The sequence below is a fragment of the Cyprinus carpio genome, chromosome A16 (assembly GCF_018340385.1).
Source record: "Cyprinus carpio isolate SPL01 chromosome A16, ASM1834038v1, whole genome shotgun sequence".
In the NCBI taxonomy this organism is placed as follows: Eukaryota; Metazoa; Chordata; class Actinopteri; order Cypriniformes; family Cyprinidae; genus Cyprinus; species Cyprinus carpio.
Window position 1 is genome coordinate 795,597 of NC_056587.1, and position 20,640 is coordinate 816,236.

At 34.9% G+C, this 20,640-nt stretch overlaps 1 protein-coding gene across 1 annotated transcript; it reads left to right on the forward strand.

The window, feature by feature from the left end:
- Nucleotides 1-5,276: 5,276 nt before the first annotated feature.
- Nucleotides 5,277-12,133, forward strand: LOC109058775 (yrdC domain-containing protein, mitochondrial-like). The gene is made up of 6 exons (XM_042771948.1): nt 5,277-5,517; nt 7,041-7,236; nt 7,719-7,833; nt 9,694-9,813; nt 9,894-10,024; nt 10,765-12,133. Exons 1-6 carry the CDS (start codon nt 5,328-5,330, stop codon nt 10,829-10,831), a joined length of 819 nt encoding a protein of 272 aa, XP_042627882.1. The 5' UTR covers nt 5,277-5,327; the 3' UTR covers nt 10,832-12,133.
- Nucleotides 12,134-20,640: the final 8,507 nt, after the last annotated feature.

The following is a 20,640-nucleotide window of genomic DNA, read 5'->3' on the forward strand; positions in this document are numbered from 1 at the left end:
GACATCAATGGCAACCAACTCAGTTGGTTGCTATTGTTTCCTCAAAAAACTTAATTTCTTTACCACTGAAGAAAGAAAGACATGGTTATCTTGGATGGCACTGGGGTGAGTAAATTATTAGGAAATTTTCATTTTGAGGTGAACTAATCCTTTAAGTTTAAAATAAAAATGTTTAAATGTAATATATTTTTCTCCTGGTCCTTATTTTAAATAAAAATATCAATAATTATCGATATCGACTGATATGAAACACTTATATCGTGATACAGTTTTCAGCCATATCGCCCAGCCCTAAATGGAGTTCCTCTATTGCTTTGTTATTCGAATTTGCGATCTTGTTGTCACGTTTAACAAGAAAAGATAATTGTCTGTTTTGCTTACATCTACACTTTTTTTTATTTTGATATAAAACAATATTAACAATAATTTTAATTTAAAAAAAAAAATTATATTGTCTAAGTTTGTGTTAATATGAAGCTCCACACATAACATGAGGGATATAATATAGTATATATCATGGCCATGAACTATGAATTCATTCCCACAACATGTTTATTTGTGGCCCCAATTTAAATATTTGGTCACTCTGTTTTTTTTGTTTGTTTGTTTTTTTAAACCATGACCACTATTTACTTATTTAGTTCAAACAAATTAGGGAACAAATTAGTACGTGGCCATGATTTTATTAGTTTGAGTGAAAAAAAAAATTCAATTTTGGCAATGAATTAAGAATTTGTAGGAATGAGTTATTTCGTGGCCGCAATATTGAATTCCCGCGTGTCGTGTGGGGCTCCATATATTAATAAAATGCATAAAATAGGTTTTTTTTGTTTTTGTTTTTTTGGAAGAAATATGATCATTCTTGAATACTCTGTGATGGAATCAAATGCTTTTGCCTTTGTGATGGGCATGTGGTTGGGTTTCCTTTCTGTTTTCTCATTGTTTGTTTCCCTTCTCTCATCAGTGTCTCCCTGCACTTTTCCTTTCGCGAAACCCGTTTCTAAAGCCTCGTGTTTCTCTTGTGACCCGCTCAGGGATACAGAAAAACAAGCAGCGGTATATTCTGAGATGATGTGTATGTGTGTGTATGTACGTTTATTATGAGTTCCTGACCAGATAAGCAGACACAACTCATCAGACCTGTTGTTTTTAACCTGCTTGTAGTGCACTACCCACCCGGCCAACGCCGCTCATTTGTCCCTCATTTATATACCACTGCTGTATAGAGGTTCTAAAGAGCTGACGTCATGTAAATACATAGTACATTTGAGATGATAAATGTTTAAGCCTTTAGATTGTATTTGTATTTTTGTATAGAACTGTGAGGAATCAGACTTCGAGTGTGAGATGAGATGAGAGATGTGACTCTGCACTGCCTTTACTGTCACCTGTGCGTCTCTTATGCAGTATGTAGTGCTCTGCAGATCCTTGTGTTTCAGACTCATGTAGGACAAGAATTGCCTTACAACTCATGATAGTTATTTCATTTCAGCATGGACTAGACGTTGAGAATTTGAATCGGATAGATATTACTGAGCGAGCCTTTTCCTATCCAGTGCCAAATTAAACAGTGAACTGACAGTGACGTTACATGACGCTGGTAGATTGCGGTGGATCACTTAATCAGAAGCTTTATTTAGCCACTACATATTCTTTTTAAATATCTATTAATGGGACCTGTGCAAATCTAAGATTGCACCATAACATTATAGTGCAATCTGTTTGAACAATGCCGTTTTTTCCCTAATAAATGCACGCACTTTGGGGTCCAGCCAATGTAATGATCAACCGTAATGTTATAATAATAATGCACATGCTTTCTGACCTTATTGTTTGTTCACATTTTCGCATAGGACTCTAGTTTAGACAGTTTACTAAAGTACATGAAAGATTAATTTTGATCGAAGCCAGTTGTTATTCATCGCCTAACAAAAATGGGTAACTATGCAATGCCATAGAGTATATAGAAAAACATCAAACCACTCCATCTGTACATGTTCATAAGTAAAATATCATGTGTGAGCATTCAGTGGTGATATAGAGAAAGAGCCGTGTCCTGTTGCGTTGAGTATTTCTTGTTTAAAAGCCTTTGTTTTTTCCTTACGTCTCGCCTATCAACATGTTTGTGTTGTGCACAGTTATGTTTGATGTGACTTTGTATCTGGGCATTGCAATGTTATATATATATTTGTATATGTATATTTTTTTTTCCTAATGAAAATTATTGCTGCTTCAATGTAACTTTTTGTTCTTATTGGCCACCACGTGACATGAAAGTCTTGCATTTGTTTTAATGTTGGAAGAATACTGGTGAAAGAACTGTTTGTTTGACCATCAAGTACTGATTTTATTCTTGCTCAAGATCACCTCTGTGTCTTTGTAAACCCATAATGCTGTTTTGAATCATTCCACTGTTTCCATCATCATTAAGTTTTCATTCACACATGGGTCTTTTCAAGGCATTAGCGTATGATTTGGTCTTTCAGTGCAACAAACTAGCTTATTGAACAGTTGCTTTTTTTCCAATAGGTATTTATTCTGATTTTGGTCTGGTTCAAGCAGCATCAAAGGAAACTAGACAAGAGGAAAAGTTGGTCTGGTATGTTAGTTGAGTCAGAAGCTCGAGGTAAAGAGGAAACTAATGCTTCCATAAGATTTGCTTTTGATACCCAAAGTGTGAGGAAACTGTAAAGATCTGTATTTTTAAAGAATGTATAATGTGAATTTTTTTCTCATATGCTTGTTTTGTATAAAGTATTATGTATTATGGCAAAGTAATAACTTTTTGAATCAAAAACCAATACAATACCAGTAAAATCCTGTCTGGGTGGTTACATTATTTCACAAAGTTACTCGTTTTAGAAGGAAAGCGGTCTATCCCTACACTTTCACATCAAGATTTTATTTTTTATATACACTTGTAGATCTCAAATACTGAAAGGAAACAACTCAGTCATCCAGTCCTCGAAATGATGCATTTTCAAGTCCTCTTTCCTACCAAAATAAACACTTGAATGAGTAGTGCTGCAAACAGCTTTTTTAAACGGAACACTATAAAACAAGATTAAACTCCTACAGCAACTAGTTTCTGAATGTCCAGCAGGTCATTTAGGATCATAGTGCAGAGCTCGAGCTGCTCCTGTCTGCCAGAGATTTTGCCATCAAGAGCCTCCAGATGTCTCACAGAAGGGCACTGTTCGGGAAATGTATTTATTAGTGAATTAAAGCAGTGATTAAAAAAAAAAAAAAGATTGAATTTTCCCTAATTTGCAGGATGATCTTTTAACTGGGTGTTTGTATCTTCAGTGTTTTCTGAAGAATAGACACAAAAAAAGAAACTCTTATTTAAATCTACAAAAATATCTTACCTGTAACTGGTGCCATTTTTAGTTTTGGTTGTAATATGGTAAATCCGGTCTTAATTAGGCCTATATTAATTAGCCATTAGTCCTAATTAATTACACCAGCAAGTTAATTATATTTGTTGGCCTTAACAAGATGCACCTGGATCATTTACAGGGAATTTGTTGCTCCTGCATGACTAAAATACACATCTAAAATTATAAGTAATTTCCCCCTTTTTTTTTTTTTTTTTGTTATAACATACGACGGCGTTTTAGTGCCACGTTGAAAAAAAAAATTTTTTTCTGTTTCGAGAATAAAGTAGTTTTTTTGTTATGAGAATAAAGTTTAAATATTTCGATAATAAAGTTGTAATATTTCGAGAATAAAGTTGAAATATTTCAATAAAGTCAAAATATTACGAGAATAAAGTAGAAATATTTCGAGAATAAAGTCGAAATATTACGAGAATAAGGTTGTAATACGAGAAAAGTTGAAATGTTACGAGATTGAAGTTGAAATATTTCGAGAATAAAGTCAAAATATTACGAGAATAAAGTCGAAAATATTTTGATAATAAAGTCGTAATACTACGAGAATAAAGTCTAAATGTTTCGAGATTAAAGTTGAAATGTTTCGAGATTGAAGTTGAAATATTTCGAGAATAAAGTCGAAATATTTCAAGAATAAGGTCGTAATACGAGAATAAAGTTGAAATGTTTTGAGATTAAAGTTGAAATATTTCGAGAATAAAGTCAAAATATTACGAGAATAAAGTCGAAATATTTTGATAATAAAGTCGTAATACTACGAGAAGAAAGTCTAAATGTTTCGAGATTAAAGTTGAAATTTTTCGAGATTATAGTGGAAATATTTCGAGAATAAAGTCAAAATATTACGAGAATAAAGTCGAAATATTTCGATAATAAAGTCGTAATACTACGAGAATAAAGTCTAAATGTTTCGAGATTAAAGTTGAAATGTTTCGAGATTAAAGTTGAAATATTTCGAGAATAAAGTCAAAATATTACGAGAATAAAGTCGAAATATTTCGATAATAAAGTCGTAATACTACGAGAATAAAGTCTAAATGTTTCGAGATTAAAGTTGAAATATTTCGAGATTAAAGTTGAAATATTACGAGAATAAAGTCGAAATGTTACGAGATTAAAGTCAAAATATTTCGAGAATAAAGTCAAAATATTACGAGAATAAAGTCGAAATATTACGAGATTAAGTCAAAATATTACGAGATTAAGTCGAAATATTACGAGATTAAGTCGAAATATTAAGAGATTAGGTCGAAATTTTTTGGGGTTTAAGGTTGAAATATTTAGAGATTAATTTTGTCATCATTGGAATTTTTACAAAGAAAACAGTTTAATTTAATGAATTGTTTCACATAAATACAGCGATATCGATATCTGATCATTAAAGAGGTTGAAAACATTATTGTAAGACACATAATTTGTGTTTCGCTATAAAACTGATTTTGAAAGCTGAGACATTAAAAGCAGGTCTATCAAAAGCACAAATCTTACTGCTATTGGGTGGCTGGCGCACTACAAATCACGAATGCAATGGAAGATATGAAATATTATTTCCAAGCATACGAGTATGGCGCATGGTGTGATTTCTGCTAATAATCCCTCATATATTTGTAGTGGATTAAAAAAGCGTTAAAAAAGAGAGCTACAGCGCCCCCCGAAGGAATGTTGAGTGGGTGTGTGAGCTGATAAAAAGTTGTTCCTATTCAGTCTGTTAATAAAAATCATATTCTTGATATTAAGCTGTTTCCGCGAGTCCTTAAAACTGACTCTTCCTCATCCATTTATTCTCGAAGTATTTCGACTTTAATCGCGTAATCTTAGAATTATTATTTTTTTTTAAACTGGCACTAAAACGCCGTCGTAATAACGGGACTTTTATTTTGAAGTGTTTTATTTTGAAGGGCTGTCAAACGTGGCGTCGTGCTTTACAAAAGCATGCTGTCTGAGCTGGTTATGGACTTCTTCAGTTTTATTCGCTCGGCCGGGGCTCGTCTCGGTTTCAGCCCTCACTCGTACGCGTTAAATAGGTCGTGTAAGAGCGCCAGCATGTGTAAAGATCTGAAGACGAGAGTGCTGCGGTTATCAGCGCAGAGCTCCGGGGATCCGACCTCACAGCAGCAGCGGGGTAAGAGCCGTGTTCAGTCGATAAAACAACACTTTTACAAACTCTCTTCTTAACATACACTCCTCACGCCCTCGCTAGTAATCTAATTTGTCTCTGAAATGTCCAACGGCTGATATGTATCTTGAATATTCCTGTTACAGTATCATTTCGAGTTGTATTATAAACGAGTGGCGCTACATTACATAACCCTGGAGTGACGTTCTGTGATGAGAATGACTTTGTCATAGTTAACAGAAAGAGAGAAAATATTTGTCATAATGCCATAGCTAGGAATGTATGTTTCTAAATGCACAATTATATTTTAAACAATTATGAAAAAATGCAATGGGTTTTTATATTGTAGGATTGATGGAACTGAACATTAGGTTTGCAAAAATAAATGAAGACAAATAAAATGTGACCCTTATATATATATATTACAGTTTTTCTCCGTCACTTTGGTGTGTTCTCAAATCAGAAATGAAATTCTCAAAACTACTTGTACAACCTCCACATCATCTAGTCATTCATACACATCATAAAACCAGTTTCTCATTCTTTTGAACAAGTTGTGATTGCTTTTATATATTCATGCAATTATGCACATTTATCTGCGGTTTCCTACATTATCAGTTGCTAATGTCATGTTGCTCCAAATGTATTATATAGTTTTCTGTGCAATAGTCTTACCCCTCAAAACATCTAGTCTTTAGTTCATCGTTTTTTACACATTATTATTATTATTATTATTATTATACTTTTTGTAAATGTGGCATGAACTGTGCAAATGAATCTTGACTAATGAAGAGAATGTAGATCAAGCAATGATAAAGTATTTCTCTGAAATAGCTCAAAGGTTCATATACTTTATATACAGAGCACAACACAAGAGTTACACATTCTGACAGTGGACTTATTTTTCATTTTCATCTTTGTGCCCATATTTCTTTTTTTGACATTGTAAAGTTATTTAATTTTATTTGGTCAGACCACTAGTAAAAGTGTAACTTGGAATTCTATCCAGTCTCTTTCAATCAGTATCCCACATACAGTAATGTGTAAATTTTATACTTTTGAAATGGATATATGGCATACATAAGCATGTGGCATACTGTTCAATACAGTAACTGTCATCCAAAATGCTGCCATAGTTTACATCAGAACATCCTCCAGAGTACACTGTTATATTGACAACATGACTAAGTCTTATCCGTACACAGTGACACAAGGACTTGTCATTCTGATGGCACTGACATGTTCATTGACACAGATATTTATTTTTGAGAGATGAACTAAGGATTTCATAATCATGGTGTTTTGCTGTTTGTACGAGTTGTTTTGAGAAATGCACTTACTGTTTTGCAAATGTCAATGATGATTTGAGAAATGTACCAAAGCCACTGAGAAAAACTGTAAGAAGAAGGAGAATTGAAATCAATATTTTGAAGAGTGTGCAGCCCTTGAGATGTGCCTGTAGTTATGAGGTGTGTTATATGGTAGTTATTTATATGGTGTGGTGGTGTTGTTTGTTTGTTGGGACACAGAGTGGACGGAGGTCCTGAGCGCCACAGTCAAGGCTCTGAAGGCGGGGCAGCTCGTGGCCGTCCCCACTGACACCATCTACGGTCTGGCCTGTGTGGCTCAGGACTCCGCGGCTGTCAGGAGAGTTTATGATCTCAAAGGACGGAATGGAGACAAACCTCTCGCCATCTGTGTCGGAGAAATACAGGACATCTACAGGTTAGTTTACTGTTCTCAGATCAGTTTACTGAAATACCACTTCAACACTACTGTTCAAATGTGTGGGGTCAACACTGATAATAATCAGAAATGTTTCTGGAGCAGCAAATCAGCATCTGTTAGAATGATTTCTGAAGATAATGTGACACTGAAGACTGGAGTAATGATGCTGAAAATACAGCTGCACATCACAGGAATATTTCACAGTATTGAAAGTAAACAAAAAAAAAATCATTCTGTCCCCAGACTTTTTGAATGGTAGGGTATTTTAATGAGCACTTTTTTTTTTTATTTTTTTTATTTTTTTTTAGTACCATGGTTTTGTTGCATGTCAATTAAAAAAAAACTGCACCATGGTAATTTGAGTTCAACATCACTGATGTTGTAAGTGTAACTTCATATGGAATTATGGAATATATGACAAAGTACCATAGCCCTGTGATACAGTCACAGTACAGTATTTGTGTTCTGAATGTTTTCAGGTACTGTACGGTGTCTGTGAAGGAGGAGCTGCTCCGAGATCTGCTGCCTGGACCTGTGACACTAGTTCTGGAAAGATCCTCCGCACTGAACGGAGACCTCAATCCTTTTACCAAGGTTTGCTTTAGTTATTCTTAGGGCTGGACAATAATTCAGTATCAATATGTGTCACGATATAATTTCTTTTCAGTAATGGTGATATGATTTTTAAACGCATTTCTGATATTTTGATATATTTACCAGTGTTTCCCATACAGTTATTTATTTGTGGCGTTTGACTTTGTTGAATAAACAGGAGCGCTGCACGTTTCAAAATCAAAACGCGGCGCGAGTGTTTTATATGAATGTATCTCTGAAGGGAACCGACTGTCTTCAGAAAAGTTTCGATGGCATTTTCATTTGGTCTGATAAAGTAAAGTTGAAGCGTTCATGAGCGGAGCTGGTTTGATTACAGAAGTTACTGGGGAAACCACTAGTTGTATTACATTTACGTTTATGCATTTAGCAGACGCTTTTATCCAAAGCAACTTAGTGCATTTAGGCTAACACTTTTTACCTAACATGTGTTCCCTGGGAATCGAACCCACAACCTTTTGCGCTGCTAACGCAATGCTCTACCACTGAGCCACAGGAACACTCTTAAAGCGCCTCCTGCTGGCAGCGGATGAATTAGCATTTTCAATAAGCCCGTCTCTAGCAACATTTCCAGTGTTTGTTCAATTTTGTGTTTTCTGCAGCAACTCCAAGCACTTTTCATACCCTTGTTTTTTTTTTTTTTTCTGGCTGAAGCACATTTGTTTCAATCTATAAGAATAATCAGCCTACACTACCAGTCAAGTTTTTTTTTTTTTTTTTTTTTTTTTATATCCAAAGTACGGCAAATTTACATTAATTTACAGTAAAATTTACATTTTTACTTTTTGAATTTGGTTTCTATTTGAATAGATTTTAAAATTTATCCCTGTGACACAATCTGAATTTTCAGCATCATTACTCCAGTCTTCAGTGTCACATGATCCTTCAGAAATCATTCTAATATGATGATTATCAATATTATTATTATTTTTTTAAAGATTCAAAGATCAGCATTTATCTGAAATAAATAGCTTTTGTAACATACACTATTCCATTCAAAAGCTTGGAGTCAGTATAATTTATATTTTTGGAGGGGGAAAGAAATGATAGAAATTAATACTTTTATTTAGCAAGAATGCTTAAAATTGATCAAAAGTAACGATAAAGGCATTTATAATGTTACTAAAGATTTCTGTTTCAGATAAATAATGTTCATATCGCTATCGGAATTATAACGTAATTAAGAAATATATCCTGATATAAATTTTGCCCATATCGTCCAGCCCTAGTTATTCTCTGTATACATGAATACATTAGAACTTATGTAATTTCACAATAATTACTTTATATTTGAAATTTGGTTAGTTTTACTGCGGAATGTACTGACGAATTATGGTAGATTAAAATATACTTTGTCACTTCTGTTGAAACTTGTATGTCTTGTATTTAAATATTTGTAATTACACACTTTTAATGATGAAGTTGCATTTTAGTACATAATATATAAACTTTATTAACTGTAATACTAAAGAATGCATGTATTTAGTACTTTGCCTGTGCTTTAGTATGATATCAACACATCAAAATAAGTGTACTTTTTTGAAAGCACGACAAAAGGTTATTAAAATAATGACTAATGTACTTTAAAACGTTTAATTTGGCACTATTACATAATGCACTGTGTTAAGATACAGTCACGTGTACTTATAATTAATATTATCTTTTTATTTATATTTATATATAAATAAAATATAAAATATATATATAATACATGCATACATTTAGGATTTGAAGTACAAGTGCTCATTCAGTACAATTAAGCTTCTTTTTCACAAGGGACCTTTAATGCAATGTGTGTAGATCTTTTGTTGACTGTATCATTTAGTATTTTGTGTGCTGTAGCTCATAGGGGTTCGTATCCCAGACCATCCGTTCATGAGGCGTCTCTGTCAGATGTGCGGCGAGCCGCTCGCTCTCACCAGTGCTAACGTCAGCACACAAACCAGCACAGTAGCTGCTAATGTAAGTACAGAACTACAGACTGCAGAATCAATTCTTGATGGGCTTTAGTTTGTGTCTGACGTGCTGGTGGTGTTCTGCAGGAGTTTGAGGATCTGTGGCCCAGTCTGGCTGTTGTGGTGGACGGTGGACCGATTGGAGATGAAAGCCGTTTGGGTTCAACAGTTGTGGATCTGTCTGTGTGCGGCAGATACCGTATAATCCGACCAGGATGGTGAGCAGCTCTCAGAACCAGATTTACACATCCATAAAAGATTTTGAAAGAGTTTTGTATAGTTTATTTATTACACTTTTTATTATATTCAGTTTACTTTATTTTGCTATCCTCACTTACATAAATGAACTATAGTGTCCTGCACCCACAGTAAAAAAAATCTAATTATATCTGGTTTCTGAATTTTTGGTTTGAAAAAAAGAAGTGGTTTCAAAGAAGAAAAGGGGTTTTCAGGCATCAAAACTATAAGAGTTTAATACAGCCTTTAAATAGTTTTTTTTTTTTTTTTTTTAATGTGTCCTATTTAATTGCATTTTTTCTGAGCAGAAAATAATTGCTGAAAACGATGCCCGTTTGTCAGCAAGAATTTTGTAATCATTTAAAATATTACGATCCCATTTCTTTATATATTGTAATAAGTACAGGTCAGAATAAGTATGTTTTATATTTGCATAAATATCCATTATGCGGAATGACAATGGAAGATTATTGCACCCTTATTTTAACATTTGCTTTGCAGAAATGTGTTTGAAGCATTAAAGTAGTCACTTCACTTGCATTTAATTAGCTTTCTATGTATATAAGATCACTTTCGTAAGTTTTATATGATGTGAACACCAAAATGCAATGTCTCTTCTTTGACCCAAAACAGAGCAGCTGACTTCACTAGTCTGCTAGTCATGTAGTTAACCATCCTGGCACATCCTCACTCCAGATAAAATGTCTCTTCTCTCTTGCAGTGCTCTCTCTGCTACAGTTCAGGTACTTGAGGGCAAGTATGGACTGCTGGAGGATCCTGTAAATTAGTGAGATTCAAGCACAGCACAAAGCTGCTGTAGGTCAGAGTCAGACAGACCAGCAGATCAGACACTGTTCTGAAGTGTGTGCCACTCTCAGTAACGGGTCTTGAGGGTCTGATTTTCTGTTTTTTTGTTCCCCCTCTTCTCAGAGAGTTGGGTTTGGTTGATCTAATCTGAATGTGCTTTTGAAATGATCATCACAGTCCACAGACGCACATTTTTCTTCTCACTGCTGGTCAGACGTTTAGTTGCTGAAGACTCATTTCATATGTTACTGTTCTGTAAAGTGGAGTAGTTCTTCTGATGCCATGACCTCTATGCCACTGAGGTGCCTTTGGGGATACACGGACTATTAAGTTGGGAATATTATTGTGAATATTTGATTGCTTTGTTACAGCACATTAATAGTTTAGATTCAAGGATTTTGTTTTGTTAATTAGGATTATTTATTGCAACTTTAAATTTCAAATTATAGTGCCTTTTTTTTTTTTTAAGGGATCACCTGCTTTCTGGCAGAGAATCATTTGTCTTTGTAAAATAATAAAAAAAAACTAAATCTGATGTCAATAACTTTATTGTACTGCATAAGTACAATAAGACTTAATATAAGTACTGTTTTGCAGTGTGGACCAAAGCAGATTCAATCTTTTTATGCAGATATTATGCAGTAATATTCACACTCCTTTGGTATTCATACTTAAAACATTATGACTCTGTTGGCATTCTTCCATTTTGTTTTATTTCATAAAATGAGTAATGGTTATTAATTTGTGGTTGTTTTAGTTGTGTTAATGTCTTGCTCAATGGTTGTAAGTGGATTTAAGCCATGTTTCTGTTTTTTTGAGACATGCTGACATGAGGCAGCAGTGGGATTTTTGTAATTATGGAATTTTTGAAGTCAAATATAGAATACTTTTATAACTCTAAAAAAATGTATTGGCATGTTGCACTAATGTTCCAAATTACTTTTGGTGCAATAAACAATCCTAAGCGGTTTGTTTTTCTTGCTCAATACACACTTTTCATGTTCAAGACTGAAGAAGTTAAAAATAAAAAATAACATACAAATCTAATAAAATGTAACTATGACAGTTAATAGTTTGTTTGCTTTAATACATATTTTGTTTTTATGTGGGTAGATCTCAATACTATCCTCTGTTTTAGTCTGCGCTAGAAGTCACAGCATATAATATTATGTGTTATGTAGCTCATGAGTGTTCTTTGTGACAGATACCATATAATCATGTCATGGTGCTGAATAACTCCCTGAACCATATTAACACATTCATAAAAGCTCTCAAAAACATAAGAAATTTGTATTCTGAATATTTTTGTATAGTTTACATAAAGATTAATTTAAAGGGTGACTATGCCGATTGTGGGTTGATTTCCTAGAACAGTGGAAAATGTGATTATAACTATTAGTAATGGCCTCAATTTTAGGGTTCTTGGGTTTTATCTTCAATCTTGGGATTTATTTATTGCAATTTTGAATTAAAAAAAAAATAAAAATTCTGTGCAAAGATTGGTTTCACATTGAGGGGCTTTTTATTAGGGCCTGTGCACTGATGGTGCGAGGACCCTCTTGGAATTGCTCTTATTATTGTACTATTTTGCGTTGTGAACCAAAACAAAGTCAAAGTCATTTTATTGCTTTCTTAAGCAATAGTCACATCTTTTTATTTGTTTGTGAAATATTACATCCTTTTTGGAGTAATTATTAATTCATAAAAATATGACAGCCACTACAGTTACAAATTTCTTTGGTAATACGCACTAACATGTATAGCTTAGTTTTTAACGTTTGAGAATCATTTTGTCAAAATGCCGTGTATGTTTAGGGCTTCAGTTCACAGACTGACACCTTGATATTGCCCTTTAGAATTTTCTGATATGTTGAATTCAAAGCAAATCAAACCTACCCTTCACTGAGTCACGTGGTTGTACACTTAACATACATACTGGTTTCAGTCTGTAGGATAGCTTGTTTAAAGAAGCAAATGCCTACAAAAAAAGGACTGCTTACCCTAACCATACTGCTCACTTGACCATGTAGAACGTAAATAGAATGTGAAATTACTAAAAAAACTCTTTCCGTAGAGTATAGACCTTGGCATTGTATATTATTGGTATATGATTTTCTAATTTACAGTAGATATTATATAGCTGCTACCAGTTGATAAAAATAATCATTTATTTACTTATAAATGAACTGCTTTTATCGTCTGATTGTGAATGAAGAGGTATCATATCGTGCAGTATGGAGTACCACAAGGCTCAGTACTAGGCCCGTTGCTTTTCACACTTTACATGTTACCCTTGGGAGATAGCATCAGGAAACATTGTTTTAGCTTTCACTCTTATGTTGATGAAACTCAACTCTATGTTTCTTTGCGGCCTGACAAAATATACCAATTCGCAAAACTAATTTAATGCATAGTTGATATAAAAAACTGGATGACTAGTAATTTCCTACTGCTGAATTCTGAGGTGTGAAATAGTGGACCAAAAACCTCTGCATGTAATAACCAGGAAAACTGTCCAACACTTGATGGCTGCTCTGTCAATTCTTAGTCATTAGTGTGCTATTTGATAGCAACCTTTCCCTTGAAAACCATGTTTCTAGCATATGTAAAACCACATTTTTCCATCTTACAAATATATCTAAATTACAACCTATGCTCTCTATGTCAAATGCAGAAATGTTAATCCATGCGTTTACGACCTCAAGGTTAGGTTATTGTAATGCTTTAGTGGGTGGTTGCTCTGCGCACTTAATAAACAAACTCCAGCTGGTCCAAAATGCAGCAGCTAGAGTTCTTACAAGAATGAGGAAGTACGGCCATATTAGCCCGGTTCTGTTAACTCTGCACTGGCTCCCTTTTAAACATTGTATATATTTTAAATCTTGCTAATTACTTATTAAGCCCTGGATGGTTTAGTTCCTCAGTACTTGAGCAAGCTCTTATCACATTACTGTCCGTTGTGATCTCAAAACTCTGGCCATTTGATAATATCAAAATCAACTGCGGGTGGCAGATCCTTTTCCTGTTTAGCACCCAAATTCTGGAATAACCTACCTAGCGTTGTTTGGGTGGCAGACACACTCTGTTTAAATCTAGAATAAAGACCTATCTCTTTAACCTGGCATACACATAACAGACTATCACATTTCTCCCAGCTAGAATTTTTTTGTTTTAAAAATGTTCTAAGAATGTTTTTAGCGGGTAGTTTTATTTTTGTTCCCAGAATGTTCTCTCAAAAGATAGGATAACATTCTCTAAAAACATTTTAAAAATATTTATTAATAACATTATTAGAACATTATCCCCTAATTTTCTAATTAAGATTTAAGCAGAGGTTTTGATGTTGATGTCTGTTTAAAAGTAATAGTTTGGTTTAATGTCACCATAATGGTGGTAAGTGTTGGCTTTAGTTGTGTAATTTGACACTTGACTTGTCAGTGTTGTTTTTTAGCTGCCATAATCTTTATTATGGCAAAACCGCAAGAGAACATGTGGTTAGATGATGCTGGTTACTTGCTGATGATTAAAACATCACCACATATGTGGTCTGGTTACCTGGTTTCACCCAATCTAATGTGTGGTGCTAGTTGCATATTATTTATTAAAGTGACTCAATGGGGCAACAGGCTGAGACCCAGCTGAATCTTAAGCAGATAATTTCATGAATTTGAAAAAGAAATACTTTTCTTTGTCACACAAACATCAATATTCAGTGTATGAATCTCTATAATGGTGACATGCTTCATGCTGCAATGTATTCTGGGTACATCATACAGAACTCATCCATGGCACCCAGAATGCATTGCGGCATGAAGCATATCACCATTGTTGAGATTCATACACTAATTCTTGAGGTCTCTGTGGTTCATGAACAATAAAATTTCAAAATAACAGACAAAAATATATATGATAAAAATCTGCAGGATCTTGTGTGTTGCAACACATTCGCTATAGTAAGCAAACCAGTTGATCAGATCGTTACATTATGAAATTTTTAACATCACCAAGTAACCAACGTCACCTTATGACATTTTTCGCTCACTGTTTTCGCCGTAACAAATATAGTTACAGCAGTTAAACAAAAAGTAACATTGAAAAGAGTCATACTGCCTAAGTACTGATCACCATAATGGTGACTTATTTTCAATAAACCATCAACACCTCTGCTAATCTTAATAAGAACTTTTTTACATTTATTACAGAAATAAATCTTGTTTATAATAAGTGAAGCTGGTAATGTTGGTTTTTGGAGTTATTTATGCTGGAGTTTGACATAAAACAAAGGTTGGGTTTTCACTTTCAACCAACATTTGACTTCTGAGCAAGGTAAATCCATATCTAGTGTGATGTGAAGGTTTATTAGAATGTAAGAGGATAATGTTCTAACAATGTTATCAATAGACATTTTTAGAATGTTTTTAGAGAATGTTATCCTACCTTTTAGCAAAACATTCTGGGAAATAAAATAAAACTTGCCACTGAAAACATTCCCAGAACATGAAAAATTTCTAGGTGGGCTATAATTCAAATCTGTTTAAGGATTGTTAGGCTGCATTAATTAGGTAAACCGGAGCTGATGGAGTTTCAGTTCCTTGCCACTGTTGCCTTTGGCTTGCTTAGTTGGGGACGCTTCATTTCTGGCAATATTGTCTGATTGATTGCACAGACTGAGTTGGATAATGACATCACTGAATCAATGATGAACTGACTTCAACTGAAAAATTGACTGTTTACTATTGTCCTCTTGCATTAATAACGCATTGTTTTCCTGTTTAACACTAAAGCTGCTTTGACACAATCTGTATTGTATAAAGCACTATAGAAATAAAGGTGACTTGACTTTTGACTTGACTGATGATTTTAATAATCTTCTCCCCGTATAGACCTTTTTCTTCGCCTCTCCATGGAGGTCGCAATAGCAGCAAGTGACTTCCTGTAGGATGCTTCGAACTTTCGTTTAGTAATTGTCAAGTTAGCGTAATGGTGAATCGTGGAGGCTCTGGGAAATTTTGTGCTGCTAAAGGCTGTCACAACAGCTACAGAAAGCTCAAAAAGTTTCTTGATCAAGAGTGTTATGAACACAAGCCAACAATAAGAGCAGAATATAAATGCCCAAGACCATTTAAATTGCACAAGATGCCATCCGATTTTTATGGTATGTTGAATTCAAACGCAGCACTAAATTTGAAATGCCCACCCCGTAACGTCCATGTACAGGTCCTTCTCAAATAATTAGCATATTGTGAAAAAGTTCATTATTTTCCATAATGTAATGATAAAAATTAAACTTTCATATATTTTAGATTCATTGCACACCAACTGAAATATTTCACGTCTTTTATTGTTTTAATACTGATGATTTTGGCATACAGCTCATGAAAACCCAAAATTCCTATCTCAAAAAATTAGCATATCATGAAAAGGTACGAGCTATTAACTTAATCATCTGAATCAACTAATTAACTCTAAACACCTGCAAAAGATTCCTGAGGCTTTTAAAAACTCCCAGCCTGGTTCATTACTCAAAACCGCAATCATGGGTAAGACTGCTGACCTGACTGCTGTCCAGAAGGCCATCATTGACACCCTCAAGCGAGAGGGTAAGATACAGAAAGAAATTTCTGAATGAATAGGCTGTTCCCAGAGTGCTGTATCAAGGCACCTCAGTGGGAAGTCTGTGGGAAGGAAAAAGTGTGTGAAAAAAACGCTGCACAACGAGAAGAGGCGACCCGGACCCTGAGGAAGATTGTGGAGAAGGACCGATTCCAGACCTTGGGGGACCTGCGGAAGCAGTGGACTGAGTCTGGAGTAGAAACATCCAGAGCCACCGTGCACATGCATGTGCTTTTGAACCAGAAACAGCGGCAGAAGCGCCTGACCTGGGCTACAGAGAAGCAGCACTGGACTGTTGCTCAGTGGTCCAAAGTACTTTTTTCGGATGAAAGCAAATTTTGCATGTCATTCGGAAATCAAGGTGCCAGAGTCTGGAGGAAGACTGGGGAGAAGGAAATGCCAAAATGCCTGAAGTCCAGTGTCAAGTACCCACAGTCAGTGATGGTCTGGGGTGCCATGTCAGCTGCTGGTGTTGGTCCACTGTGTTTTATCAAGGGCAGGGTCAATGCAGCTAGCTATCAGGAGATTTTGGAGCACTTCATGCTTCCATCTGCTGAAAAGCTTTATGGAGATGAAGATTTCGTTTTTCAGCACAACCTGGCACCTGCTCACAGTGCCAAAACCACTGGTAAATGGTTTACTGACCATGGTATTACTGTGCTCAATTGGCCTGCCAACTCTCCTGACCTGAACCCCATAGAGAAGAATCTGTGGGATATTGTGAAGAGAAAGTTGAGAGACGCAAGACCCAACACTCTGGATGAGCTTACGGCCGCTATCGAAGCATCCTGGGCCTCCATAACACCTCAGCAGTGCCACCGGCTGATTGCCTCCATGCCACGCCGCATTGAAGCAGTCATTTCTGCAAAAGGATTCCCGACCAAGTATTGAGTGCATAACTGAAGATAATTATTTGAAGGTTGACTTTTTTTTTATTAAAAACACTTTTCTTTTATTGGTCAGATTAAATATGCTAATTTTTTGAGATAGGAATTTTGGGTTTTCATGAGCTGTATGCCAAAATCGTCAGTATTAAAACAATAAAAGACCTGAAATATTTCAGTTGGTGTGCAATGAATCTAAAATATATGAAAGTTTAATTTTTATCATTACATTATGGAAAATAATGAACTTTTTCACAATATGCTAATTTTTTGAGAAGGACCTGTATGCTCATTTCACTTTGTGGACAGACAACCAACAACAGAAAATCCATATCCTGAACTTTGGCTTGGATATGATCGTCCATTAAGTAAGAAGAGAAGATGACGAACGTGGCCGGACGAAGGTGAGACTATTTACTAGCGTTATTTACACGGCTAACGTGCTATTAGGTCTGCACAATTAACTGAAATGCAGCTTATGATACAATCTTTTCAGGATGTCTAGACGACCAAGTTCTCATGATGTGTGCTTAAACATCTTCAAGAAACCAGCATTTAAGTGCATTCAATATATATTCAGCATTAATGTATGTGTTATGAAAACGAAATGTTGTTGCAGTATTTTCAGTCTAATCAAATATGATAATCACAAATGAAGACTGATTTATTTAACATATCTTTATAGAATCGGCTCATTAAGTGAATTATTCTGACTCGTGTATATATTTTGGCAGCAGAGTGTGGTTTGTCTGATTATTTTACCAGCTGTAACAGTATAGGACCTTAAGGCCTGGTTTTACAGACAGGGCTTAAACTAAGCCAGGATTGGGCCATAGTTCAATTAGGACATTAAAGTATTTTTTTTTTTTTTTTATAAACGCACCTTCAGTTGAGCCCATCTTGAGACAAAACAAAGGCACTGATATCAGTCATTCAGTGTCAGTTTCTTTCAGTGGATAGTTCACCAAATTGCAGCTCAAACCACAACATTTAACAAAATAATACCTAAAAGTAGTTGTTCATTAACTCATTTTGGTTTACAAAATGTGGAAAGTCAGCATTTTGTCTTTCATACAATGCCAGTTAAAAGTGTATTAGTGCTAAACCAAAATTCTGCATTTTATATCCTAAAATGAATTAGTTTATTCATTTTTAGAAATTAACCATTTTAAAAAAAATGAAAATAGATTAGAAACTCACCCTGTACCATATAATAACCTATCTGATTTTAGATGCTTCACTGTATAATGCCTTTTCTGTATTTACAGGAGTTGGTGTTTACCAAGAGCAGCATGGAATGGACGAAATGAGACCTGTTGAAGAGAGTCTTGCATCTGTCCCCAGTCCAAAGCAAACAGATGTTGATGACAGCAGCTGTACATCTAAAATCTTTACCTCTGTTGGAACACAGTGGGAAGACCACATCTTCGAGGAGCATTGTTATATTAAAAGACAACACAGTATAACTAATGTAAACCAGTCAATGCAGTGCGATCCATTCAAGCCTCCTACTCTGATGAATGACTATGACTCAAATCTCTACACTGGGCTCCCTCTCCACACATTTCATACCCTTGTAGCGGTTCTGCATCCCCATGAGAATCTGGTTTACCAGACTGAAATTGAACAGCAAATCTTGCTCACACTAATGAAGCTAAAATTAAACCTGTTGATAGAAGATCTTGCCATTCGTTTCCGTATATCAGTGAGACAAGTGAGCAGGATAATTTCTTTTCGGATTGACACCATGGCTGCAGTCTTGAAGGAACTGATACCATGGCTCCCCAAAGAAACAATCAGGGCCACAACACCAGAGGCATACAAGCAACATTATCCCAATGTTACCTGTATCTTAGACTGCAGTGAAAGTGAAGTCCAAAGACCAGGGGACCTAGACTCAAGGTCTGAATAATACAGCCTCTACTATGCTTGCAACACCATCAAGTATTTAGTGGCTATTGCAACATGTGGTCTAGTAATGTTTATATCTGCAGCATATGGGGGATGCTGTAGTGACAAATTTATCACGTGTGATTCTGGCATTCTCGAATACCTCCATCCAGGAGATGAAGTGATGGTGGACAGGGGTTTTTTGATTAGAGACTTGTTGTTTGGAAGACAAGTCAATATGATAATTCCTCACTTTGCCAACAAAATGCAGCTGACAGAAGAAAAACTCACATGTAGCCGCAGGATTGCAAATGTAAGGATACATGTTCAACGTGCAATTAGGAGACTGAAAGTATACAAGGTGTTATCACAAACCTTGCCTATAACCCTTATGCCAAAGATAGATAAAATTCTGCATATATGTGCAGCTTTAGTGAATTTGCGTGGTGATCTGATCCGTGAAGCAGATAATTAAGTTATTTTAAAATGAAATGTTGTGTTTATATGTTTTGCCTCATGTTTATATATATATATATATATATATATATTTTTGTATTTATATATTTTTATTTATATATATATAAAACACAAAAGATGATTTATTTTGGATAATGTTGGTAAACCAGACAGTTGATAGTAACCTGACTTCCATAGTCTTTTTTTTCCCACTATGAAGTCAGTGGTTACCTTCAACTGTCTGGTTACCAACATTCTCCAAAATAAATCATCTTTTGTGTTCAACAGAAGAAAAAAAAAACAATACAGGTTTGGACTGACATGAGGATGAGTAAATAATGAGAAGATTTTCATTTCTGGATTAACTTTTCATTTAATGCTCAGACTGCTGCATTAGTCATGTACATATATGTGTTTAATAACAATACTTGACATTTGTAATTCTAAAAAATCCATCTCAGTATGTTTTCTGTTTCCTTGTACTATGTACATATATACACTTTAATAAAAAATAAATCAATAAATAACATACAAGACTTTCCAAGTGCAAACCCTGTAAACAAGAAAATATCAAATACATTCAAAATTTTTAAAACTTGCCTTGACATGATAAAAACTTTTTCTCCTCCATGTCAGATTCTGTACACTGTTTATCTTTGTTCACCAGTAGGTTAAGCCTTTTTGACTATATGTAAGTATTTGTCATTCAGTTTGAATCGTCCAGCAGTGAATTCATCTACTAATCTAGGAAGCATCACTGAGAAGTAAAAGGCTCTAAGACGAGTAACCTGGTCTGTTAAATACTCTGCATCGTATGGTACATTTATCAAAATGTGTTCCTTTGGAGACCAAACAAACAGTTTTGCCATTCTCAGCCCTGTAAAAAACATCCCTAATTGTATCTCTCTGTAGAAGCCCCTGACTCCATTCTTCTGTAATTCAGGCTT